The 27387-nt window shown below is 43.7% G+C and overlaps 1 protein-coding gene across 6 annotated transcripts in view; it reads left to right on the forward strand.

The window, feature by feature from the left end:
- The window catches only part of MIA2 (MIA SH3 domain ER export factor 2), a 635554-nt gene that overhangs the window by 206189 nt on the left and 401978 nt on the right, over positions 1–27387 (forward strand). For all 6 annotated transcript variants that reach the window (XM_085626929.1, XM_085626930.1, XM_085626931.1 and 3 more), the window contains exon 8: positions 2395–2416. In XM_085626929.1, the coding sequence (XP_085483055.1) occupies positions 2395–2416 (22 nt within the window). The remainder of the gene's footprint in view (positions 1–2394; positions 2417–27387) is intronic.

The raw sequence follows: 27387 nt of genomic DNA on the forward strand, positions 1-27387 counted from the left end.
TGTGCTTGTTTGTGGTTGTTGGCATCATTTTATCCTCCCTCTTTGCTGTGGCTTTAACTTCTGTTACAATCCCATTTAGTAATGAGGGTAATTGTGCCAATTTGTTGATGGCCTCTCTGTATGTACAGATCATGAAGTTGTGCCTTTGCTGGCCTGTACCCGTGATATTAGATTTGTTAAGATTTTGCAGCTTGTCATCAATACCTGAAACAAACACCGCTAAAGTATTTAGCAGGTCAACCTGTATATCTATCTGATCTACTTGATGGTTAAGCATTTTTTCTGTTACCTGCATTGTGCCCAAAATGGTTCCCCAAAGCCTTGAGTCTGTTGTGCACCCCTTGCATTCACTTCGCCCAATCTCATTCTTCAGTCGATACCCAGGGGGCTTAGGTACCCTGAGACTGGGGAGGCTTGACAAGGTTTCCCACATGGGTGGTGCTTTTACAATGGGGAGTGCTTCTTGTCTTTTGCTTCGCTAGTTGTACTTTTATCGTGGTCTTTTTTCCATTGGGAGGGCCTTTTCAACAGATGAGGCTAAGTAAGCATGGGTTTCCTTGTATGCTGGAAAGGGCAGCAGCATGTTGAGGTGATTAGAGTATGCATCATCCTTTTAGGGATGGAATGTTTTAGTTCATCCTTAAAAAGGGTGTCAGCGTTAGAAAGGGGGGTCAAGTTCTCCCTGCACCCGGGGCTCGCAGACTGGGACTCCCATGTTCCAAAGTCTCCATTTAAGGTGCTATGGTGGGTGCTTGCTTCCACCTTCACAGTCACTAGCGTATGTGGCAACAGTTACAACCTTGCGCTCCAGCTAGTTAACCTTATGGGCTTTTCCTCAGCAGGCTAGGTCGACCTCACGGGAGCGGCACTAGTTGTACCTTGGCTCGTAGTGTGCAGCTCATGGGACCTCAGAATATGACTGGTCAGGTGTATAAGAGAGCTGTTCTTTATAGTTAACTGTGCCATATCGCTTTTTTTTAGCCATGCTGCACAGCAGCCTGTTCTGCAGTGCAAAATGTTTTTTGTTTTTTTTAAAGTGTTGGTGAAGTAACACCACTGGGTGGGTGTGGAAAGAAGAAATAGTACCTCTATCATACTGGAAGCAGCAGATGGGCACTGATTAAGTGAAATCATATGTGCTTGGTCCATGCTCCAAAGAAAGGAACGGAAGTGACGCTTGGCCTGCGCTGGCCTATTAGGAGGCAGCAAAGAAGAGCGAGACTAAAGCTAACAAATGAACAAATGATAAGCAATGGGCCGGTTTCAAGACCTTTTTTGTTAACAATGATGTCTTGCAAGCAAGAGCACATGCATTGCCGCAGCCTCGACCTAAAAACATTCCATTATATGGTAATGCGAGGGGGCCCCGAGGACAGAGTTGTTTGGTGTACCACTCGCCAATGTATTCTTTGATGATCTTTTTAAATTATCATTGTAATATACGTTTTTCCCCATTCCTGTTTGTATTTTATTCTACAGAAATATTTTGCACCTCACATATTTCTGACCACTATATATTCTATGTTTAATGAACATTTTGTACTCTTGATGTAGAGGTAAGACTAGCACTTTCTTAAAGACTAACTAATTGTTGTGAACAGCAAAAAGATTAAAATCACAATCGAAGAGCAAAGTCAAGACTTTGATTTAGAGGCTCCCAAACCTTTTTTGCTATCCATTAAATGTGCTACTATCTGATCATTTTCATATAATACTTTTTAGCCAAAGAAGAAAGGCACCTTTTGAAAAGAGATGATTGATCTGTCATGGCTAACTGTCGCATACTCAAAAGGCCTGATTACAAGTTTCCCATTTAATTGCAATCATTAGGCAGTCACCTCTTTGCGCAGGGATCGCAGATCTAAGTAGCGTGAGGTTTATCGCATCAAATAATTACGATAAGTTCTCACCCTCCATTAAATTTCAAGAGACCAAGTCTTCCTGAATTTAACAGGGGGAAAAAGGCCTGGTTTTCACCATGACACGTGAATTTTGTTGTGATTAGCACCAACATTGTATGTTTTTCTCCAAAAACCCATAATAGGTGATAGAAATGACATCTGATAAATTTCAAACACCTTGGTTCCAGTTGATATCGCAGCCAACGTGGGCTGCTTGTAATCGGGCCCTTATTGTAAATTATGAACGATGTTTATAACAACACATGTTTAAATCACATCACAGATGTGGAAAATGCAGCATATTTTACAGTTGACATTTTGCAGAATGCCTGCCACTGCTATCTGTCAGTGAATAAAAATAAATTGGTAATCAATTGTTACTGTATCAGCTAATGTAGTCATACAATGAACTGTTACTGTGCAAAATTAATGCTCGAAAGTGTGCACAAAGTAGATATTTCTTCAGCATATAAATGAATTTTGTTTCTTACAGATCAGAAGCCGGTGTTATGTGGGTAAGTGTTTGTTTATCTCTGTATTTTTGATGCATAAGTATTCTGCTTTGGTCCTTGAAGTCTTGCCCTTAACACAGTTTGTTTTTTCTACAGTGTATTTATGTTCTTTATTGCTGCTTGTTGTTTAAATGACTTCTTGTGGTTCAAATGATCTTGGCGAAAGACTGAGTTACCTGATAGGGTTCCGGCCTAAGAAGCCAGGACAGTACCATGCAGAATTTAACATTAAAGCTTTGCTGAGCGAAGTTTGTATATGTGATATGTGATGTGTAATGGCATTAAAGACCTGATGTAAACTTCTGGACACCTTCTGCATTACTGACAGCTGGCTCCAAATAGATCTTAAATTATAAAGCATAGAAAATTGCCTTTTCTGCGTAGTCTCCCCTGATTTTTCGCCATTGGTTGGACACTATATTGTTGCTCTGCTAACCAGTGATAAAACACCTGTGGTCCCCTTCAAACATTATCTGATTGGTATGTTCCCAATTGGTATATTTAACTAGCCTATAAGTCCCTAGTTTATGGTAATACATATACCCAGGGTCTGGAAGGTAAATATCCCCATAGGACTGCAGCACTTATTGTGCTATCCACTATAGTGGCTGTGCAAACATGGCTTACTACAGTAACAGTGCAAAACATGCTCTGCTATCTGTAGAAATAAACCCTGTTGGCAGGTAAAACCTGTCTTTTAAATATTAGTAAACCTCCCTGGTTTATGTGAACCATTGTGACCCACAATGTAGGGAGTATGAAATTTAAAAATGGAGCATGTAGGAAATTAATATTGCCATGTCCATGCAGTGACAAGATCCTAAAAGCTATTTTCGCTGTGGCAGGCCAAACTGTACTGTGTAGAAAATCTGAGTACAGATTAAAATTTTAATCCTGTATCTCTGGAATGGGGCTAGCTGAAAGAAACTAAACAACTATTTTTAATAGTTATTAAAAATCCAATTCAGCGGTCAAGTTGGTTTTTAATAATTATTGAGGAAAAATAACTTTTAGAAAGTTTACCTGCCTAAACTGTCAGATGGCTAATTTACTTAAGTCTCTGCCAGCTCTAAACTTGTGCTCAGTTGTGAATAGGTGTGAAAAATGTGTGTAATGGCTACCGGGATTTAGCTATAGGCTGGATTGATTGGACAGAGAGAACGTCTCTGTATTCCACAGAATATGCAGGGAGGGGGTTGTGGGCGTCCGTTTTGACACTACAATGTCGAATTCTGCTTGGCAGGTCTTTTGAGCCACATGGAACAGGTAGGGCATACTGGAAAAGAAGCGAAGAGGATGGCAAGATAATTCTCAGTTTTTTATTGGGAGGATACTAAGGTTCCCAGGGTAAAAGAAAATCTATATATATATTTGTGTGTGTGTATGTATTTATATATTTATGTGTGTGTGTGTATGTATTTATATATGTGTGTGTGTATGTGTATGTATTTATATATTTATGTGTACGTATGTATTTGTGTGTGTTTATGTGTGTGTGTGTGTGTATTTATGTGTGTGTATGTATTTATATATTTATGTGTACGTATTTGTGTGTGTGTATATGTATATGTGTGTATGTATATATATTTGTATGTGTGTATGTATGTGTTTATATGTATGTATTTGTATGTATGTATATATGTATTTTTATGTATATATACATACACACACCCATACATATATACACCCCCTCTCCCCACACAGAGCTCAAGTTTAGTGTGGCTGAACACTTTTTCCATCTTGTAAATGCCCGGATGCTTAGCACTTTGGGCCTGTTCACAGAAAAGCAAACGCATACCACTAAAAAAGTGGGTAGAGTTGGCCCTAGGAGCTTTTAACTTATTGATTAGGACATGGCCAGGAGTCTCCTCACCAGTTGGTGTCAAACATACATGTGCTCCTCCAGGCACTCACTTCATAACACTTTCTGGACCTGCAGAAGATCGGAAGAGGACTGGACCTGCTGTCTATGGCTTACCTGAAGGAGCCGTTAGGACTGGACCTGCTCCTTCCTGTACTCAGGAGAAAGACCTGGATTCCAAGAGTGATTTAGCTGGAGTGAACAGGGTGTAAGAAGCCTTTTCTTAGAAGTACCCAGCTGACCAGTGACAACTGAACCTGGACTGGAGCCTGCTGTTGAGCTGTTCCTGACACCCTGCGAGTCTTAGTGCTTCCCCTGATGCCTGATGTCACTTTTTTGGCGTCACTTTTATTTAACACTTTTTAATCTCCAGTTCTCCTTATTTGATTTTTGTCATTTTGGTGTCATTTTGTTTTAGATTTTACTCTCCTTTTCTACTTTGGTTTGAGATATTTATTATTCTGCATTTTAACTTAGCCTGTCTGCTCTGTGTCGTAGCTACCCGGGGGTTGACCTCAGGTAAATTAAGTGACTTTGAGGGTTTGCCCATACAAGGATTGAGATTATTCTTTTGAGAGGTGGGTAGTCACCCACCCCTAATAATAATCCAGCTTCTTACATAAAGACTTCTGAGAGCTACCTTTTAGACAACAACTGGCCTGAGTATGAGCTTTTGCTTCTGTCAGTACCTGGTTTGTTCAGCTCATGAGAACTGCAGAAGGTATCCGAGAACACCATGCGGCTTCAAACATCAGGAGCTTAGCGAGTAGCCCACACAGTGAAAGACTTTAAACTCATTCATAACTGCCATATAGGTGAGTGTGTGAAATAGTGCACAATGAATCTTCAATCATATTAAGATCTTCACGGGTGGGGGAGGATGACCAGTGCCCACTGTAACTCTTGAAGCGTAGAAGCTTTGTGCCCTGACTTCCTGCTCAGTAGGCACCAAACTTTTACACATTTTTTGACTGTTTAAGATTACAGAGCACATTTTCCCTTCCTTCTCGTTTTAACACCAAGACTGAAAAAAGGCCTCCCTTTAAAGGACGGTTTCCCTCACCTACCAATGCTTCATCATTGGGGAACCTCCTTGCACCACTAAGCCTAGTCGTGGTGCAGTCTTCAGCCTCCTCACAGAGGGAGGAGCTCAGGGATGTTTTAGTTGCTAAGAGGGTATTTACTAATTACCCAATGCGAGCTGAAAGGCGTGGTGAAGGGCACAGTGCAGAAAGTGAGGTGAATTTAAAACTAGCTACCGGGTTCAGCACTTGTCTTTATTCAGGCGACTCTGTGCTAGGATTAAAAGCAAAAACAAAGAAGCACCGCAGGAACCATTAGACCAACTTGTGTTGCTTGGAGATCAACATGTTTCGGCCCGTGGCACCTACTGGGTAATTAGTAAATACCCTCTTAGACCTCTACACCAGAGGGCTCTTGTGTGTTTGATTAATTAAGGGGTGTATACCCTTCCTGGTCTCCAAATCTCCTCTAGCCTCCATCTTTGTGTATTTCCTTTTTTGAGAGATATGCCAGATGCTTGATGTCCTCCAATACAACATTAGAAGGTATAATTTGTGGTTGTCTGCATACTGCTGAATACTAATATCCGTGGTACTCTAGACCATTCCATACAATGTCATTTATAAACTGAATAAAAGTGTAGATAAAACAGGTACCATGAGAGACCCTGCAACAGACCAGAACTGGGACAGGGATTGATTAACATTTCCACCTACATTCCTTTGTCAAGGAGGGAATGTAAACCGGATAATGTATGTTAAATGAGCCCTTAAGAATCTTAGGGTTGAGTATATCCATGTCACACTCTTACTGGTAAACACATTTCTTATCCACTGTAAAGCTACAGAGGGCGCCATGTCTTACCTGAAAAGGAAGGTCATAATAGTATGACAGTTGGTAAACCCTCATGGTCAATGATGGCTATTAAGTAATGAAGTAACTGCTCCAGTTGTCAGTGGATAATGTTTGTTCAAAGTCAATTTTATTGCCATTGCAGCTGCCATGTGTCAGCCAGCTACTTTACAAAATGATTCAATTTCTGTCACTGAGTGAATTAAGGTCTACACTGTGTTTTTCAACAAGCAGCTCATATCATCATCTTATGACACAATAATTAAAAAAGAGATTCTGCTAATTATTAAGATACTCATCCTGATCCAGCTCAAATATAATATGATCATGCTCTTGAGGACTTAAATACCCATCATCTACATGCATTAAAATTACAAGTTTATATGTGTACTGTTTTCCCACTGTACTGACCTATTACCCCTCTGAGACGTTTCTGTCCCAGTCAAACAACACACCTGCAGCTCTCCTTGCGACAGACATATCCTAATCTCAGTTTGAGGATGGCGTTAAGCAAACTCCCATCTGCTGTGTATAAGTTGAATCGGCTCAGAGGAGAATAATTTTACCCTCAATAACTAGCCAAGTTATCAGCAGGGATACATTAGTAATATCTCTTACAACCTCCATCAACTGCCTCCATAACTGCTGTGTATACGTGCACTCCACATGGAAGTATGTCCCCCTTGCCCCTCAACCCCTTCAACGTGCATCAGCGGTGTAATATAGTTAACTAGTATGTTAGGTCTGTGAGCGGTTCTTAACATTTTGACTTATGTGGATCCCCACTTAATCATTACTGGAATCCGGGGACCCCCCTGACACATCACAGGAAGCCGTGGACTCTGGTCTAGGCCGTTTGAATGATTGAACCTCAAAACAATGCACAAATGTAAAAACAAGCATTCATCACACAAATTATTAAATATTGTATTTATTTAATTCACAAACAAATATAAACAAAAATCTAAATTTTATTTTTAATGGGAAGATTGGAACTTTTCTAAATTATAGGAGACCAGCCATTGTCCATACTATATTCTGTTTGATGTACTTGCACGGCTCTCACAAATCAATCTGAGGCAACCAACTTAATTTTTAGCCTCCAGTTTCAAATTTCTTCACACCTACGGAACATTTTTCAAATGTGACATTTTACTTCTTTATATATACTTTATTAATCTCTTACTATTTAATTTCTAAACTGTTGCGGACGTCTGAAAAGGCATCGCAGACCCCCAGTGGTCTGCGGACCACACGTTAAGAACCACTGCTCTAATCTGTTTAGTGAATTAAATACATTTGGAGAATGTTATGATTTGGGTAGGAATCAATGATGACACCCAGCAAGGCAGCGTCTGTTGCCCATACTGAGCTGTGTTGAGCGTTGTCCTGCCTTGCCTGGCATTTATTTACATTGGGAAAGAGGATGAGATGATTGAACCAGAAGGATATATCGGATCCATCCAATTGTCTGCTATCTAGTGGATGCAGAACAATACATGTCTGTCCAACATCAGTTTACTTTGTGTTGTTTCAAACGTGAAGTAGGATGTGAACACTCCCCATGATCTGAGTTTTTGAAAGGTCTCTAGGTGATACAGTTATAATTTATTCACTTCCAGGATGGCAAGGCATTGCAATTTACGATTATTTTTTTAATAACTTTATTTAACATTTTCAGATTTCAAGTACAGGCAGGCAGCACTTTTTGAAAATCCGACGAGCCCTTAAGCCCTCCTCCAGACCATCAATCACAAAGCTAAACCCTCCAGTAGCAACGTAGAAACATTCACCACAAAAAGGTCCCGATCTCAGCCTCCTTCCTGCACAGGGCTCCCCCTCAATAGCCAAGTTATCAGCAGGGATACATTAGTAATATTTCTTACAACCTCCATCAACTGAATCCATAACTGCTGTGTATACGTGCACTCCCCATGGAAGTATGTCCCCCTTGCCCCTCAACCCCTTTAACGTGCAACAGCGGTATTCACCATGGCTTTTAATCGGACTGATGTTGAGTACCAACTTAGCATTATTTCAAAAGCATTTATCCTATGTTGGAGGCAGAGTGAGGAGTGTGCGGCCTGTCTCAACGTGAGAATCCAATCTTCCTCAGTCAGTTCTAGGCCAAAGTCATTAGCCCATTTTTGCATGTACGAAAGTTGTAGTGTAGGGGTGGAATTGTCTAGCTCTCTGTATAAATAGGATAGCACTTTGGTAGTGCTCCCCTCCGTGAACATATCTTCAACTTTGATGGTGTTACGTGCCCCTAGTATGTGGACATGTGGCTCTCACTCCTACAGTAATCCGATGCAAGTCCTTAGAGCCTAGCAAAAAGTAATTGGCACACTGATTGTGGATCTTAAGAATCCTAACTTCCCTAGGCATAGTGCTGTCCCACCCTCCCCCCTCCGCCCCCAATGTCTGGTAATGTTTGTCTGTAATCTTTGGCGGGAAGTCTGGGTACATGGCTATCTAGGTCAACGAGGAAGGGTTAAGTTGTTAACGCTGTTGTCCTCAGGACCTTCCTCAGTAGTGGAGGGTTGTCTTAATGGTCCACCTTGGAATGGAAATCAAGGCATGCGCTCGAAGTGGCAGTCAAATAGATGCATAATTAGCCAGTACAAACATTTTCATCCGCGGTTCCATAGTTGTCTTGTCAAGAGTCTTCACTAAGAATGACCAGTCAGCGTGGTCGAAGGCCTTCTCTGCGTCAAGGGAGAGAAGGAGTGGCCAATCTGATGTTAACACCTGTTTGTCTGTTCCTAACAATGCCCACCTGGTACAGAGACACCAGCCGCCACCAGCCCTCGCCAAGTCAGCGGGCCAGGATTTTTGTGAAAATCTTTACATCACACAATTTATGATTATATGTGGTACCCAGGTAAACCACCTCTTTTAGTGTAGCCATAAAATGCTCTAATTTGGGCATTTTGGGAACTGAGCCAAAGAGACTGAAGTGATGGTCATTTGGGGAAACTGGGACTAAAACTTTGTTTTCCTGCACAATTCACTACTGAGTGCTGCACCTATTGATGGTGCCGGTAAAAGACACAGGTACATACTCAAATATCAGACTAGATGCGCGGAATTCTTTTATAACGTCCCTCCTGCCCAACCTTTAAGCAATTAGTTATTATGTTTTGAGGAAAACTCATTAAATGCTTTTGTTGTGTAGTCGCTTTGTTGTGTGTTACTGGTGCAGGTTGCCACACACCGAGTTTGTGGACTTTAGCTACCCTCTCTCTGTAATGAATGAGTGTTTGATTTTATTTTTATGTGAAAGTAGGCTTCACTTTCATGCAGACTGGCTAATTCACTACTCGGGGAATAAGAACAGTTTTCTTGACGTTGCCTTTTTGCCATGACTAATCTTTTTAAGAAGCTTCAATTATCTTTCAGCACACACCTAGGAGACAATTATAGTTTGGAGCTCTACTCAGTTTACTGACCTTGCATATTGCTGGCTTTAATTGCATTGTTCCTTTTGTAAGCCTTCGTAAACAAAATAATTGCTGTGGTGAAAAAAACACGTTTCCTCAAGCGTGTCTTTCCTGTCAACACTGTGTGATGGACTTCATGTTGATCCCCAGAATGTACCCACACCTATGTGGTCGTCAGTATATTCCTATATTGGATTTTGTTTTTTAAAGCGGGGTGTTAAAATTGTTTTAGGGTTTTCTCGTAAGTAGGTTGCCCTGGGCAATGATTTGCCAAATTTGTTGTGCACTTATGTTCAACTGTGGGTGGCTTCCCTTGCCATTGACTGTGTGAGGAACTTTGTTAGCTGTCATCTAGGGGTGTATTTTCTATCACTTTTATAAGTCCAATCCCACAAAAAAATGCCTTCTTGATTTTTCATCAACTTGTTTATTTACTTTGTAGTCTGCTGTTTTTAGATTATAAATGTTCGACATATGCAATTGGTCCTAAATGCAAAGTGACTTGGTCTTCCTTTTGTTTTGTTTTAATCTGATGGAGACTTCTAGCCGCAGATTCCTTACCTTAGAATTTCCCCAGGCTCCCGACTGGATATGGAAGATTTTTTGTGTGCTATACCCCAGCACGCTGCTAGGTGGGGTGATAGGCTCCTTGTGCATATTCTGCGCCAAATGTGATGCCTATGAACCTATATAGGCGCTACCCAGGTGAGCTGATGTCCGTTCTTTTCTTTCCGTGCCAGGTGGCGCGGACTCGGAGAACAGCTACCCCACAGTGAATTTTTGACTGGCCTTTTTAGATGTTTTGTTGTGTTTTTTTTGGTATTCACCTCCTGATGTGGCAGGATGTCACCTTGGAAGGCAGGCTTCTAGCGCTACGGCGCTGGTCACTGGCTGATGTCAGTGATGGACCTTGTTTGCCTGTAGTGATTAGAGCGCGACACCGACCCAAAGTTGTTTTCTGACTGCCACGCCATGCACCTGAAAGCTTTGAGAGTGCGGCCCTGGACGCTCATGGCGGCCCGATGTGCGACTCCATGAAAATTGAGATCACTGTTGTATGGAAGGTCCCTGGAGTGTTTGCGGACTCCTCTTCGTCCCACTCCAAGTCCTCTGGTCATTCAGGTAAGAGTAAAAAAAAGGACAATAAGACGTCGAAGAGGTCTTCCACTTCCCATGGCTGACGAAACAAGGGGGCATCGGCATTCCAAACCTGGCTCCCCAGTAGAGCCTGCACCTGAGCCGCCTCTGCATCACCTCAATTTTCTGGGACTCGGAGGGACCCTTGCTCAACCTAAAGAGTTTTATGAGGCAATGCTCCTCATATTTGGGTGGCCCGACCCTGCTGGCACTTCTTCAGGCCCTGCGGGGCTGAAGGGGGTCCTTTCTGGTTCCGCGCTGGCAGCTCTGGCTCCAGTGGCCCCCCTTGGATCCATTCCTGGATCCGGACCGGCGCCAGTCGCACCATGTCTACCTTCCCCGATGCTGACGCCCCTGGCGCTGCCAGCGTCCACCGATGGCGCCGTTCCCATCCTGATCCCCTACATCGACATCGAGCCGGAGGGGCAGCGCCCGATGCTGCAGCCAAACCCGGCAGGGCCTTTTCTCTCTAGAGCAAAGACTGAACCCTATTCCTATAGGTGTCGACTTGAGGAAGGATGGGAGGGGTTGCTCGACCACCATGAGGAATACCAGCACTTGAAGGCACAACGTAATATGGACTGGTGTGAAGAACTGGGAGACGCCAGTGGACTGCGTACTTCTCCGGATGCTATCCCCCCCTCACCACCACCCCTCCTTGGCTACGGAAAAGGGAGCTTCCTATGCAGTGGTGAAGCGGAGGGCGGCTGATTTCCTTTACTTGCAGCTGTCCTAGGTGGCAGTCAAGACTAACATCTTTACAGAGGTGCTGCAACTTGGAGTCTCCTCATCTAAACCTCTACTCTCGTTCAATGATGCCCTCACTGATGTTCTGTTGAGGACCTGTTGCAAACCCAACACAGGGGCTCCTGTGAATAGGGCTATTGCTCGCCGCTATCGCCCCGTGCCAGGTGACCCAAACGTCCTCACCCAGCACCCTAACCCGGAGAGCTTGGTTGTCCAAGCTTCAACTTCCCAGGGCACATTCCCTTCAGCTCCCCCAGATAGGGAATTTAGAAGGCTGAAAACTTTGTCGAAGAAAAGGTTTTCTTCTGCCAGCCTGGCTTTGCGGTTTGTGAACACTGCATGCCTTTTGGCTGCTACTCCCACACTCGGTGGGACATGGTTGCGCAAGTGCTGCCACAGGTCCTTGCGGAGGCATGGGCCATCCTCTTCCAGGTTTGTTGCCGACGGGAGAGACGCAGCAAAGTTCACTATGCGCTGTGGATTGGACACGACCGACTCGCTGGGCAGAGCAATTTCATTGACAGTGGCCCGAGGCGTCATGCCTGGTTTAGGATGACTGGTTTTTCAAAGGATGTCCAAGATTCCCTTTATGAACATGCACTTCGATGGCCCCCGTCTCTTCGGAGACTAGGCAGATTCATTGCTAGAGCTCTTTAAGGACTCATGGGCTACGGCCAAGTCCTTGGGCCTCTCAGCAGCTGTATGTCACCCCCAATATACCTTTTGCTTCTTTTGTGGCTACGGAAGGGGCTTCCAACCATGCCAAATTCCTCCCAGCTACGCATGCTCCCCAGCCTCTGCGGGGCCCATGATACAGTACCCACAGACCTCTTCGGTCTGATAACCAGCGGTCTGTCCCTTTTAATCCCTCACCCTCTCCACCCCCCCACCCCCCCCCCCGGCATCTGCAACCTCCAAGCCCACCTAATCTGCACCTTTACGATCGTGGGCATCCAGTTGGTGCAGGGTTTGCCATCACCTGCCCCACTGGCAGTCCATAACATCGGACAGTGAGTCTTGCAGATTGCCCAAAGGAGCCACTCCTGCCCATTCGAGACTACTCCTTCCTCCATGCCACCATCTCATGTCTGGCTGATGGCGCATCATCTGTCCCTTCGAAGTGGCGGCTCTCTTTGTCAAAGAAACCATGGAGCGGGCTCTGGTGGCAGAAGTAGTCGGTCGTTGTTGTTCTCACTACTTTCTGGTCACCAAAAAGGTCAAAGGCTTTCGTCCTAATCTAGATCTCTGAGCCCTCTACTTCTTCCTCAAAAAGGGGAAATTCTTAAAGTTCACGTTGGCTCAGATCTGGTTTGTCCTTGACCCAGGAGACTGGATGGTAGAGTTTGACTTACAGGGTGCCTATTTTCACATACCCATCCTGCCTGCCCTTCAGCACTATCTGTGATTTACGGTAGTCTTCAAGCATTTTCAGTTCACGGTGCTCCCTTTTGGCCTTACCAGTGTCTCTCGGGTGTTCACCAAGGTGATGGTGGTGGTTGCAGTACATCTGTGGAGATCAGGGGTGCCCTTCTCCCCTGTCGCAACGACTGGGTGTTGAAGGCGGGCTCGCCTTAGGCAGTTGTCTCCCTCCTCCAGACTACGTCAAACTTCCTTTACTCACTGGGATCATTATCAATATGCCGAAGTCACACCTGACTTCCTCTCATACGCTCCCTTTCACCGAAGCTGTTTGGGACACAGTGCAGTTTCTGGCCTGTCCTCCTGAGCGACAAGTCCAGGATATTCAGGCTACGATACTTATGTTTCAGCCTCTATCCTGGGTTACGATGAGACTGACTCTGAGGCTGCTGAGCCTCTTGACCTCCTGCAGCCTGCTAGTGACACATGCCCGCTTGCATATGCAGGCTCTGAAGTGGGAACTGAAGTTCCAGTGGGTGCAGCATCAGGAGAATCTCTTTGACACGGTCCAACTCTTGGAGGGTACTGCGAAAGATCTGCAGTGGTGGATAACCAACCACGATTGAGTCAGAGGTAGACTCCTCTCCCGTTCCCAACCAGATCTGACTGTAGTGACAGATGTGTCACTATTGGGATGGGGCAGCCATCTTGGAGAGGTGGAGTTCAGATGACTCTGGTCTCTGGCGGAATCCAGTCTCCACACCAATCTGCTGGAGCGCTGAGTTATCTGACTGGCATTGAAAGCCTTTCTGCCCTTCATTCGGGGAAGGCTAATACGATTGTTCACGGACAACACCTTCGCCATGTGGTACTGCAACAAACTGGGTGAGGTGAGGTTGTGGACCCTTTGTCAAGAGGCCCTGCGTCTCTGGACATGGCTGTAAGGCCAGGGCATATATCTGGTGGTTTAACATCTGGCAGGTTCTCTGAATGACAGAGTAGAGAAACTGAACCGAAGATGCCTAGCAGATCATGAATGGTGTCTCCATCTGGAAGTGGGGCAAGGTCTCTTTCAGCAGTGGGGAGAGCCTTGGTTGGATCTATTCGCCACCACTGAGAATGTGCAATGTCAACAGTTCTGCAAGCTGGAGTTTCCAAGGAGGCTCTTGCTTTGAGACGCTTTTAGGTAGAGTGGAGCTCAGGCCACCTGTACGCCTTTCCACCCATACCACTCCTGCCCAGAGTTCTCATGAAGATCAAGAAGGACCAGGCCCAAGTCATCCTTGTGGCTCCAGACTGGGCACGGAGAGTCTGGTATCCTGAGCTACTGAGCAAGGCCATCGATCCTCCGATCAGGCTGTCCTTTCAGGAGGATCTTCTGTTGAAGCTGCAGGGAAGGGTACTTTACCCGAGCCTGTCCACGCTCTGACTTCTTGCGTGGAGATTGAGCAGCAACAGTTGACAGCTTTCGACCTTCCTCCAGAAGGCTGTACTGTTATCTTGGCAGCCAGGCATCCCTCCACCAAGACGGTATATGCCTGCCATTGTAAGAAATTTGTGGCATGGTGTGCAGAGAAACATGTTGATCCCCTTTCTGTCTTACTCTTCATTCCTTCCCTTACCCATTAGGGCTCTGCTCTGGGCACTCTCAAAGGCTATCTGTCTGTCTGCCTGCTCTCTCTACCTTCTTCTGGCTGCCTGACCATCTCTCTTTGTTCAAGTTCTCCATTGTACATAGGTTCTTGAAAGTTCTTGTTCATCTCTTCCCTCCTTCACCACATATTATGCCTCAGTGCGACTTTAATTTGGTTCTGACATTTTTGATGTGTTCTCCTTTCGAGCCTCTACACAATTGTTCTCTCAGGCATCTCACATTGAAAGCCGCCTTCTTGTGGCAATTACAGCTCCTAGCAGAGTGGGTGAGCTGCAGGCATTATCGATGAAGCCACCTTACCTCTCAGTTTATCCTGACAAAGTGGTGCTTCGCACAGGGGCCTCCTTCCTGCCGAAAGTAGTCACCCATTCCATGTAGGCCACTCCATCACCCTGCTTACTTTTTACACTCCTCCATATATCTCTAAAGAAGAGGAGCGTGTTCACTGTCTGGACCCAAAAAGAGCATTGTTCTACTTTGACCGCAAAAAAGAGTTCCGGGTAGGGGACTTAACTCTTTGTGAGATATGTTGGTGTGAAGAAAGGTCGGGCGATGCAGTAGCGAACCATCTCTAGATGGCTCATGCACTGCCTCAAAATCTGCTATGCTTTGGCCAAGAAGCAACCTCCTGAAGGCTTGCAAGTTCATTCCACCAGAGCTAAAGCTGCAACCACTGTGCCAACGCGTGGAATTTCAGTCCTGGATATCTATTAGGCTGCAACGTGGGCATCTGTGCACATGTTTACCCAGCACTACTGCCTGGACAGTTTGGTCCGTAGGGATGGGCATTTTGCCCATTCGGTCCTGTAGGACTTCCTTGTTTGAAATTCGTCCACAGACCCACCCCAGGCATGGTATTGCTTGGGTATTTATTATATGGTAAGGAATCTCTATCAGATTAACAAGTTACTTACTTTTGGTAACACCTTATCTGGTGGAGACTATATCTAGCCGCAGGATCCCTACCAACCCACCCATCCTCCCCTCTCTGGGAACAAATTTCTAGGGACAGGGGGGATCCCTTTCTGGGACCTAATTATTCACACCCTTGGTCAATGCATTTCAAGCTCCACCTTTCTGGTGTGGAAAGTCATGAAAAGTAACTGATTTCAGCTTGCCTCGGTGGGCCCTATATAGGTACTGTGGCGTCACACCCAGCACAGACGACTCTGGAGACGCATGCGGAGCAGATCAGCATCACCTAACTGCGTGCAGGGGTGCTGCTCACCCAAAAAAATTCTGTATTCAGTATGATGCCTGGGGTAATTCTAACAGAAGGGATCAGTGGCTAGATATAGTCTCTATCAGATAAGGCATTACCAAAGGGAAGTAACTTGTTCGACATTTCCGCTGTGGAGGGATTTTGAAAGACTGGGTTGACTGTGCTAGTGAAATTGCATTCTTTGTGCTGCTGCTGAATTTTCCCGCAAATAGTTTTTGGGTAGTGTGCTTCGTAGCTTGAACACCCAGTATGCATTCTCAGTTTGACTTTCAATGTTATTTTAATGTATTTTTACTTTTTAAGAAGTTAATACCATGAACAGTAAAATGTAAATGCGAGGAGCTCTCGATAAAAGTAGGAAAGTCTGTGACTGTATAACCAGTTCAGACCCATCCATATGTTACAGTTTAATAACTCACTAAAATAATATTTAAAAGGCAAGACCTGGCATAAATAGCTTGCAGCGACATTTCTCCAATACCGCAAGATATATTTGCTCATAAATGAAAATACTCTTCTCTGTGGGTAGGGAAAAGAATGGACCTGATATACAATGAGGGAGAAGACAGTTCGGTTATCAATTATGGCACAATATTTGCCTAAGCCATTGGTAAATCACATTGTGGGTTCAAAGCAGGTAGTGCAGGATCAATCAGGCAAATAAAAAACAATTTGAAGAAGGTGCCTGTCTACACAGCAAACTCAGTTCTTGAGATGTTGTGATCTGTGGCGGCTTGTTGAGGATGGTGGCAAGGGAGCGGAGGGGGGGGATTAGGAAAACAAAAAAGTACTTAATCGTCGCCAGCTGCCACCTCTAATCCTCCAATGCAGGAACAGGAAGCACCCAGCCACCCAGAATCCCCTGACCAGTGGATTGGTCTGAGTGCCGGGGTTCAGCGCTCAGATGGGTACTGGGAGGCTGGGCATGTTCTCAACTTAGGCTGTAATGCAGCCTGAATGGAGAACATGCACAATGCGAATGAGGGTTTGGCTAGTCCGAGACGGCCGGCCAAACCCTCATGCGCACTTAAGTGCACAGGAACCACTCCTCCTCCCTCTCCCAGGCATTCACAGCCCTGCCCCAACATTGCTGGTTCCAAAAAGAAAATTATAGTAACGTAACTTTTTAACGTTGCGTTATTATCATTCCTTTTTCCTTTTCTTTTTGTACTTAGCGGGCGACACTACTCTGCCTTAGCGGAGGAGCCGCCCTGGTTCGGCTGCATATCAGTTTTCCCATTCAGGGCCACAATCGTGGCATCTCGCACAGTTATGCTCACAGCACCACCTCCCCTGTATTGCAGAGCATGAAGGACGTCCGCCTCTACCTCCACCGGTTTCAACCATTCTCTGGACCAGGCAGCCGGTTGACTCAATACCTTAATAGTCCGCGCAGACATGATTTCCTTGGACCTCTACATCTTGGATACTTTTATCTGGGCCTCCATCCCGGCAGCATGCTACTTATAGCAATTGTACTAATAAACACACATTTATTCTAAAGTGCAAACATCAAATTCATGTTTATTACCACAGTATAGCAAAAGTGACATGAGAAAAATGCTTTTTGCTGCCTCACAGATTTCATGCTTTAACTAATTTATAGAGCGAAACAATCCTCCTAATAGTTACAATGTCTCGGAGTGTGATGTTACTTTGATGCACAAATGTAACTCCTTGCACCCTGATTTTGGCTAAATAAATTTGTTAAAGCAAATACACATGGAAAACGCCATGTCATGAACCATGTATGTAGATGCAGAGAGTCCTATTGTCGAGAGATAGCCTCTCCCCACACTCAGCAGTGGTAATAAATAGCATGATATACTCTGTGCATCTGCATATGTAATATATGTTCACTGGAAAAAAAGTGTTAAAGTGAAGTTCTGGTTAGCTTTACTTGTAAAAGTACAATGTTCGTTTTAAAAACCCTTCCCTTACTAGAAAAACAACAGTTAACATGCAGTTATAGTTATAAAATAAAACCCCAAAACCACAGAAATTCACCAGTTCTAGTTTGTAACCTAACCATAACTTGAGCTCGGTCACGTACTGCAATTGACCTTGCATATTACATCACTTGTGACCTGGTAAATTATATCATTGATGACCTCCCAGATTACCTAATCATTATGTATTAAGTGTCTTGCCTAAACTAAATTAATAATCCACATCATTTGTCTTTGACAACACCATACAATTATGCAGCATCCACTACTATAAAAACACAACTTGTTTTTAGGTCTCGCCTGACCCAGCGCATGCGCTGGTCTGGCGAGACTTATTAAGAGAGCTCCAAAAAGTGCTACCAGGCCAGCCTAGAGCTACAGTGCATGTGCGCAGGCGCGTGCGCTTTACCGCTTTGATGTTTGATCGCGATCACTTTTGCATAGCCAATAGGTCTCGCTTTTGGGACCTTATAAGTATTTAGTTATGCAACTGTTGCATGGCTAAACACTTATAAGGTCCCAAAGGCGAGACCTATTGGCTATGCCGATGCTTGTTATATATTATCGTCCTACTATCTTATCAGAAATAGTTTGTCTTAAAACACATGCAGCAATATTAAAATTAACTAACACCCACTGTCACACTAGCACACATTTACCATCACCACATACAGCAAGCACCACAATAAAACCACACAACTGTTGTAAAAAGAAAACCCCACTCACTATCACACAACATAACTCCTACACTGTGATTTAGACACAGTGTAATGCAGTCATTCCTCTAGTATTTTATGACAACACATTCACTGATAAATACAAAGAAAAACATGTTCAAACTATCACAAACATAGCAGTCCATACTTTATCAACATATAATCTTTATTAACATATGCTTAAGCAAACAAGCCACAAAACCCAACCCATACCCCTGCCTCACTATAATCACAAAAAGTGCAATGTACAGCTGTGTAACCATTATACAAACATTCAATAATTACTACAGAAGAAATGACCCACCGTTATCTAGCAAAATAACACATTTAACCTACACAAATCTATTAATTACTTTTAAATTATTCTCAAAAACAGTAGATCCAAAACAAAGTATTACAAAATAGGGTTTACAAATAATATAAACATCTAAATTCGTGTTTCACATCTTTGGAAAAAAAACTAGAGTAATGTCAACTGCAGTATCGGGGCTAAAGCCATCATTTATGTTAGCGGTGGTGTCATCAATGTCATCTGAGATGTCATCAGTGATATCAGGACTTACCTACGGCCTGGCAACACCCTATGCACAACCCTGGGCAGGTGGCTAACCCCTACGCAGACCTGTGGGCAGCAGGGGTTGGCTGCAGAGCCTGGTTTATGGCTGCGGACCACCCTGTGCATCCCAGTAAACCCAGTTGCGCAGGCCCTACGCCCGATTCTCAGAGGACGGCCAAACCCTTGCAGCAAGGGTTGGCCACAGGACCTGGCCCCAGCCAGGCCCCATACCCTTCCACCACATGCAGCAAATCTTTCTCACTTAGTGCATATCCTATGAGCGGTTCAACAAGGTTACCCATGGTTCATGGACGTGAGGCTAGATTTCATGAGCATGGGGTCATGCCGTACTGGGACCCGCAGTTTGCAGTGGGGTCCGTGAACTGTGCAAAATAATGCATCTTTTTAAAACTTTGTTATTTTGCAAGTCCTTTTTGGCTCTCTCACCTCAGCAAGTGGATGCTGCCTTTGCCCCCCTTGTCTCTTTTCATCTTATTTTTCAAAACTGTGTGACCGAAGCACTGAGTTCTGTAATGACCCATCAACAGATTTTTCTCTGTGCAGGGTAGGGTTGGGGGTATATGGCACGATGTTTCAATAATTTACAGTCTTGATACCTCTATAATTTAATGCCCAGACTGAAAAACTTTTTAAACGCCACTTTCTCAAACTATTGAACAAATTTACAGCAACCCACGCAAAGGGTGTTCCTTGAATCAAGTTCTGCTTATATATTTCATTCAACAGTTTTCTTTCCTATCGAGGAGCAAGATACCTATGGCAGGTAACATTTTAATTTTAAGATGTTCCCCCTTTTCCCAATCTGTGATTTTTAGGTTTGTTTGACAGATGCTAACGAAACGAGCCATGAGGAACCCAACCTAGATGTACTTGTGGTTTGGAAAGTTTCATGCAGACTTGTCAAGCGGTGCCAAAGTTATTTAGGAAAGTTTCATACAAATCCTTCAAGAGGTACTGGAGGTGGGAAATGGGGGTAAGATGTTCATTTGCTAAGAACTTTGAAAGGCTGCATGCAAACTAAGCGCCTTGCAGCATTCTCAGTTTTTGACTAGCTCTGACAAAGGGGTGAAAGTTATAGGGGTGGGTAAAGGGCCATTCAGAGTGAGGATTTGGCCCTGTCCTTTGAGGTGCCCATGGGACGAAGGCGTGAGCAGTGGTAGTTAGCCATACCCGGTTGGACACAAGTAGAGCTAAATGCATTGCGTAGCATGTTATGGCACAGAGCTTAGCCATAAGCAGTATATATGGTCAGTCAGTGTGCATTTGACCATGCTCAGCAAGAGTTGTTTGCAGGATGTGACCTGTGGCCAGGCTCTGCACCCAACCAGTCGTAGGCAGTAAGCCCCTGCTGCGCACAGCCTTTAGCCATGCTCTCCTCTGAACCTACTAGGCAACCACCCCTGCCCATCACCTTCAGGCAGGCAGAACAAGGCTAACTTCCTTAACATTAGCCAGGACAAGGCTAACTTCCTTACCTCTAGCCAGGGTTCACATACCCAAGAGTTTCAGAATGGCTCCACCGAGAACCCTTGCCAGCGGCTTGCATATCCTGGAACATGACTGACTTCTGTGATCACCACAAAGTGGGGAGTCCCGTTTCTGCCCAATTTCCTCCCCCCCCCCCCCCCCCACTAAGTCAGACGTTACTAGACTGCTCCCTCTGCCCAATTATGGCTTCTTCAGTTGTTTTTTTCTCCGGATACGAGGCCTGTGCCTTGTGTCCTGTAATTTGCAGCTTCGACTGGTTATTCTATATTGCATCCAGCAAGTCATAAGGTTTGTGGTCAGAAATCGTACAACAAATTAGTCCGTATATGGTCCACTAACCTGTTTGCAGACCATCCTTGAAGTAACAGTATAGCTATCTATAACTTTATAGCTCTTTCAAGCCCACCATATTATATTTTTTAAAGCCAGTTTTTCAACAAACTGCTGAACAAATTTATTCCAAAATAGATAAAGGCACTTCCTTGAGTAAAGTGATTTAAACAAAAGGAGGTGCACCGAACACAACACATGTAGTCCGTTGTGATTTCATTAATCTCTTCTTTTATTTCAAAATAGTTAATAAAAACAGCCAACGCGTTTCGTTCCCCAAAGGCAGAACGTTTTGGAACTTCATCAGGGCTGTAACAAATAACATAAACCACATATAAGCAACATAGAAATAACAATAACTGCAAACTGACATGGGGGAAGTGTTAGGCAAGATGGCGTCATTGTGACTGTGGAGCTCGAGCAGGCATGGCTGACCTGGACACTCTCCTTGTCTCCGGAGACACCCTGAGGTTGTACTAGTAATGGATTGGGTGTGATTGCATCCATACAAGCCATACAAGCCTATACGAATCTAGCGAGTTTCGTGACGCTAAATTTCAGAAACGCTCTGTGGATTTTGGATATCGGACACTGAAAGGCGGGTGAACCGTTGTCTGGCAGTTACATTGCCGCGTCCACTGTTTCAAAGGAAAGGAGAGAAAAACCCCCGGGAAAATCTGACGGAGTCTGACGGAGGCCTTACCTATCAATCTGCTTGTTGGGTCTAAACACGGCAGCGGTGTCAGATGCAGCGGCGGCAGTGGTGACGGCTTGTGTCCGCCTCTGTTTTCGTTTCTGCTTCTACAATCAGCGATCGGCGTTCGGGAGAGACGGTGTTGACGGAGCACTGACGGTGCACTGACGTTGGCTCTGCAGTGTGCGCTACAGTGATTGGAGCTGGCTGAAGCTGCGCCTCAGCCTTCGTTTTTCCTACTTCTCCTGCTTTCTGGGGGATACACTTTTTGCTTGGGCAGCCCGATTCTGTAAGCGGTGGAGTCAGCAGTTAAGACCCCTTCTACACAACTTGCTTGGAGGTGAGTGTTTGACTAGAGGCGCGCAAACACAGAGGGTAGCGCTAAAAACTATAATCACCTGCCTAAATATAAAGTCACTTAGAAGCATGGAACAGGACCAGGGCCAGGAGCCGAGGGAGCTGGGGGAGCAAAAGGTCGATTCAGGTTCTGGTGGCGATGCTAACGGCGCTAGCATTGAAGGGGAATCATCGGCGTGTAAGGTTGCCTCCTTCCAACCCGTCCCCACTCAACCTGCCCTGGAGATACAAAGCGGTTATAGTCGACCAGAAACAAGAGGGCTGAAGGTTAAGATGGGGAGGGAGAAAATGACAGAGAAAGATAAAGATATGGAAACCGATAAGGATAAGGCCAAAATCAAAGTAAAACTGAGAGGAAAAGAGAGACAAAAACAAAAACAAGGATAAAGATACGGATATGGGTAAAGAAAAGGAAACGGACACGGACCTGGACAAGCCTGGCGACGAGTATGAAAGTAGAGATCTGCTTGAGAAAAAAGCGAAACGGCTGCAGACAATTAAAAATTTAAAAATTGCCGCAAGAAGCAGTGGACAACAAGATACCACCCAGCCCCGGATATCTAATATCTTCAACTCTGTGTCCAAAATCCCTTCTGGCCCTGTGCAGGGACATCTCCAGTCCAGTCATGATTTGAAATCTAACCGCATAAGGCCAGGAGGAATGGGCACCGGCACCGGTCCTCTAACTAGCGGGTGTGAAGAGAGCCCATCCCGTAAGTGCAAAGCGCTGAACATTGCACAAAGAGAATCAAAAGAGATACATAAAGAGACACACAAACCAGACGGCTCGAACGGACCTGATGAACCTGATGAATTAGATGAACTTGATGAACAATACAAGACCATATCCGCACAGGGGCACAGGAAATAGAAATTACCCCATCAAAAGCTACGGTCATCGCAACTCTAAAAAAGCCAAGCCCCGGAAATAATCTTCATCCTGACCGTTTTAACTCCAAGGCCAGTCAGGGCCTGGATCAAACCAGCTACCCTCAAAACTTTGATCGGAATAACGAGCAGAATACACATAATAAACCTCACTCTGTGTCACAGGAGCCTGATTTCGATTCCAGCTCTGATTCTGAAGTCTATGAAACTGGCGCCTCAACCTCAACCTCAAGTGAGCAACGGAAACTGGAACAGACAAGCTCCGATTCTATTATGTCAGATTCAGAAATACCAGAATCCGAGTTAAAGAAACCAAACACCCCTTTCAGTGCTAGCTTCACAAAAAAAAAACAACAAAAGGAAATAAAAAAAAAAAGACAAAAAAGTCAAAGGAGACAAATTAATTTAATACCGGAAGATACTACAGACCAAGGGAGTAACACCGAACAAACAAATTTTAAAGCAAAGAATATCTTACCACAAGAATACGATATCAATCCAAGTCCCATGGGGAAGGCTTTGCGAAAACCTATGATATCTCAAACCGAGATAAGCGACGACAACCGAGATCAACCAGAACTTTCCCTGCGCGATGTCTTGAAATCAATTAAGAACTTTCACGAAGAGGTCAAACATGATAACAAGAAAAATCATGTAGCTATTCAGCAACTACAAGGTGCAATACAAAAAGTTGGAGAAACTTGTCTAGAGATCTCGGACAGAATGGCCTCCGTGGAAACACGCACGGAAAACCTGGAAAAAGACGTCTCTAATCTACAAACGCTTGGGAAGGAACAAGATGGTATAATCAAAGATCTAATGACAAAGGTGGAAGATCAAGAAAACAGAGCCAGACGTAACAACTTACGATTTCTTGGGATTCCTGAGAACTCTGAGGGACATGATCCACGGGGCTTTATAATTACATTACTAAAAGAATCTTTTCCGGAATTACAAATGTGGGACTTTAACAAGGAAATACATCGGGCTCATCGTTTTCCTTTGATACCCCCCAAACAAACGCAGAATTCAACACAATACCCTCGTGCGTTCCTTGTTAATTTCGGAAATTTCCTGCTACGTGAAGCTGTTTTTGATCTTGCACGCCCAACAAAATAAAGAGAATTCAAAGACTTTGCGTTCTTTTGCAGACCAGATTTTACCCACACTACGGTTGAAAGAAGGTGGAGGATGAGACAATTATTCACACCGTTTGAAAAGATTGGGGCTACTGTTTATTTGCAGAATCCTGCACGATTAAAGATTATCTTTAAAGGCAACACAAGAAGCTTTACCAGCGAGATCCAAGCAGAAGCATATTTAAGAGAAATCTCAACCCTAGCAAAAAAACAAACCTAACAAATAACTGCAACCTCTCTGAACTTTCTAATCCAAACTTAGCTAGATATATGGGGACGGTTAATAAAAAATATGATATAAACGACCAGTAGGAGGGGTGTACAGAAATATACATAGGTATGCTATATAAATCAGGTCAGCCGCCGTCTGCTGCCCCTTGATTACAATGATGCCCACAACCCGGCTCAGCCTGAACCGGGTAGCCTCACTTAAGGGAATTGGGGGGTGGGAACCGGGGGTGGGGAATGGGACACGGGTTTTTTTTCATATAATTACACTTTCAGTTTTCATTTGTTTTATGGGGTTCGGGGGGGAAGCAAGACAGGGAGGGATTACAGACGTAATGATTTGGACCGGTAAACCGATACTCTTAAAAGCTTCAAAATGAGCAAAATTAAAATCTTAACCATTAATATATGTGGCCTAAATGACCCAAATAAAAGACAGAGAACAGCCGTAGGTCTCAACTCAATCGGAGCAGACATCGTCTGTCTCCAGGAAACTCATATTGAAAGGTCACAAATTTCAGTTTTAAAAACTCTTAGATACAAAGTGATCACGGCGACAACTCAGAGCAATAAAACACGGGGAGTTGCAATTTTAGCCCGTAGCGGGGGTCTCCAATTTGGCAAATCAATAGCAGACAAATTTGGGCGTTGGGCAATCACCGAATGCAAATATGGTATGGGGAAAAAACTAACCATCTGTTCAGTATATGGGTGTGTTGATGATGACCCAGGACCTTTAGAATTCTTATCTAATGAACTGGCCCATTGGCCATTACCTTTGATTATTTGCGGTGATTTTAACTTAAATCTTCCTCAAAATTGGGCATTGGGGTGCAATAAGTTTATGTATGTAGGTCGAAAACCGAAAGTTTTCAGAGCACTTGATGAATTATGTCATACACATGGTTTATTTGACTGTTGGCAATTGAAGAACCCAAATAATCCAGGCTACACCTTTTTCTCAAACCCACATCTCAAATTTGCAAGATTGGACTACATATTTGCTTCACATGATATAGCCATACATAGCTCTATTGATCGACTACCCAAAGTGTTGTCCGATCACAACCCTTTAATTATATGTCTTGACACCTGTAAAATAGAATCTAAACACAATCGGTGGACTTTTGAAAGGGCACTCTGTTGAACGCAGAATATTGTAAAGTTATAGAGAAATGGATTCCCGAATTTCTAGAAAATAATCTTGGCAGCGCATCACTTGAAATCGTTTGGGACACCCTCAAGGCGGGTATTAGAGGAGAAACTCTGAGGTTTTCTATTAATAATAACCTAGAGGAAAAGCAAAAATTAAAAAATCTACAAAATGAACTAGCCGAAAAAGAGGAAGAACTTATTACGGCAATCCAGGATAATATTAATATTGAAAAGGCAATCAGGGATGTAGCCATTTCCAAAAATTCAATAGTAGAAGTGTTCTCTAATAAAGCAACTAGGAAAGCTACCCATTACAAACAAAAAATCTATGAGATGGGGGAAAATATCGGTCATCATCTTGCAATTCGGGCTAGACAAGAACAAACCGATAGTAACATTAAAGAAATTAACGATCCGATTAAAGGTCTCATTCAAGATCCCAGAGAAATAAGAGACTGCTTTAAAAGATACTATTCAGATCTTTATACAGAAACTTGTAAAAACCAATCTCAAATTGATGATTACCTGGATACGGTTATATGGACTGAGCTTTCCCAACCCGACAGAGATAGCCTAGCTGAGGCTCCACAATGGATCGAAATATTGCTATCTATTAATAGTCTTCCCCCGGGCAAAGCAAGTGGGTTTGATGGAATCCCCTCTGAATTTTATGCTAGATTTAGCAAACAGTTAAAAGGGATACTTACAATGTTGATGTCCCAGGTCTTTAATGGTGGACGGCCACCAGGATCCTGGGCACTAGCAAAAATAATTGTATTTCCAAAGAAAAATAAAGACCCAACTGAACTAGGGGCTTATCGTCCAATAACCCTAATCAACAACGATTCCAAAATCTACTCTAAATTACTTGCCAGTCGGATTGCCCCACTTATAAATAAAATTATATCGGGTCGGCAACATGGATTTGTTCCTGGCAGATCTACCATCGATCACATACAGAGGGTTATCACACTCTTTGACATCACCGAGGTGACAGGAGACCCTATGGCACTGATATTACTCGACGCTGAAAAAGCGTTCGATAGGGTCTCCTGGAAATATCTATGGACAGCCATGTCAAAGAGTGGAATAGGGGAAAACTTCATCAATGCAATTCGTATGATGTATCTTAATCCAGAAGCAGCAGTGATGATAAATGGTGACACATCAGAAAACTTTAAAATAACAAGAGGAACGAGGCAGGGCTGTCCCTGCTCTCCTTTGCTTTTCGCTATATTCATAGACCCTTTTATTCGGAAGCTAGAATCAAACGTCGCAATAACACCGGTGAGGACGCCTCATGGGGACACAAAAACACTAGCATATGCTGATGATATTGCCCTAACCACAACCAATCCTACCAACGCAATACATTTAATTGAAACAGAGGCTAAATACTTTGGCGAAATCTCAGGTTCTAAATTAAATGAAAATAAAACTCAGATAGTTATTAATAATCAAATTAATTGTGCTGATGAAAGGATCGTTGAAAATGCGACCTATTTGGGAGTAAACATGACAGCTAATTTCAACAATCTAGTTAGTTTAAATTTGAAACCAATTTTGAAACAAACAAGTTCATCACTGAGGAGATTACACAATTTACATCTAACAATTATCGGAAGGAGTAATTTAATAAAAAATTTATTTTTCCCTAAATTCTTATACTTTTTTAGAAGCATCTGTTTAATTTTTGACCAACATATTTTTACAGAACTGGATCATATTTTTTCCGGCTTTATTTGGGGATATAGTAGACCACGAAGAGCAATGAAATTTATTAATTTACCTAAAGATAGAGGCGGTCTCGCCTTGCCTAACCCTAAGGTATATTGGTGGGCTTGCACACTCAATTATTGCAGAAAGCTCCTAATCCCAAATCCCACTCTGAATTTTGCAGGTAGAATTCCCACCCCACAAGAACTTATCTTAGGGACCGCTTCGGGAGACCATTTATGGCGTTTGACCTACGACTGTCACTTTAAAAAGGTTCGGTTCAAAACCCTTAAAGGAATCTACACAGTATGGTGTAACGTACGTAAATTATTGGGGATTGGTAGATTTTCATACTATACTACCATCTATGGTAATCAAAACCTCCCCCCAATTTTTACAGATTCATGTATGAAACGCTGGGTTACATCAGGAATTACAA

Source organism: Triturus cristatus, chromosome 9 (genome assembly GCF_964204655.1).
Source record: "Triturus cristatus chromosome 9, aTriCri1.1, whole genome shotgun sequence".
Lineage (NCBI taxonomy): Eukaryota > Metazoa > Chordata > Amphibia > Caudata > Salamandridae > Triturus > Triturus cristatus.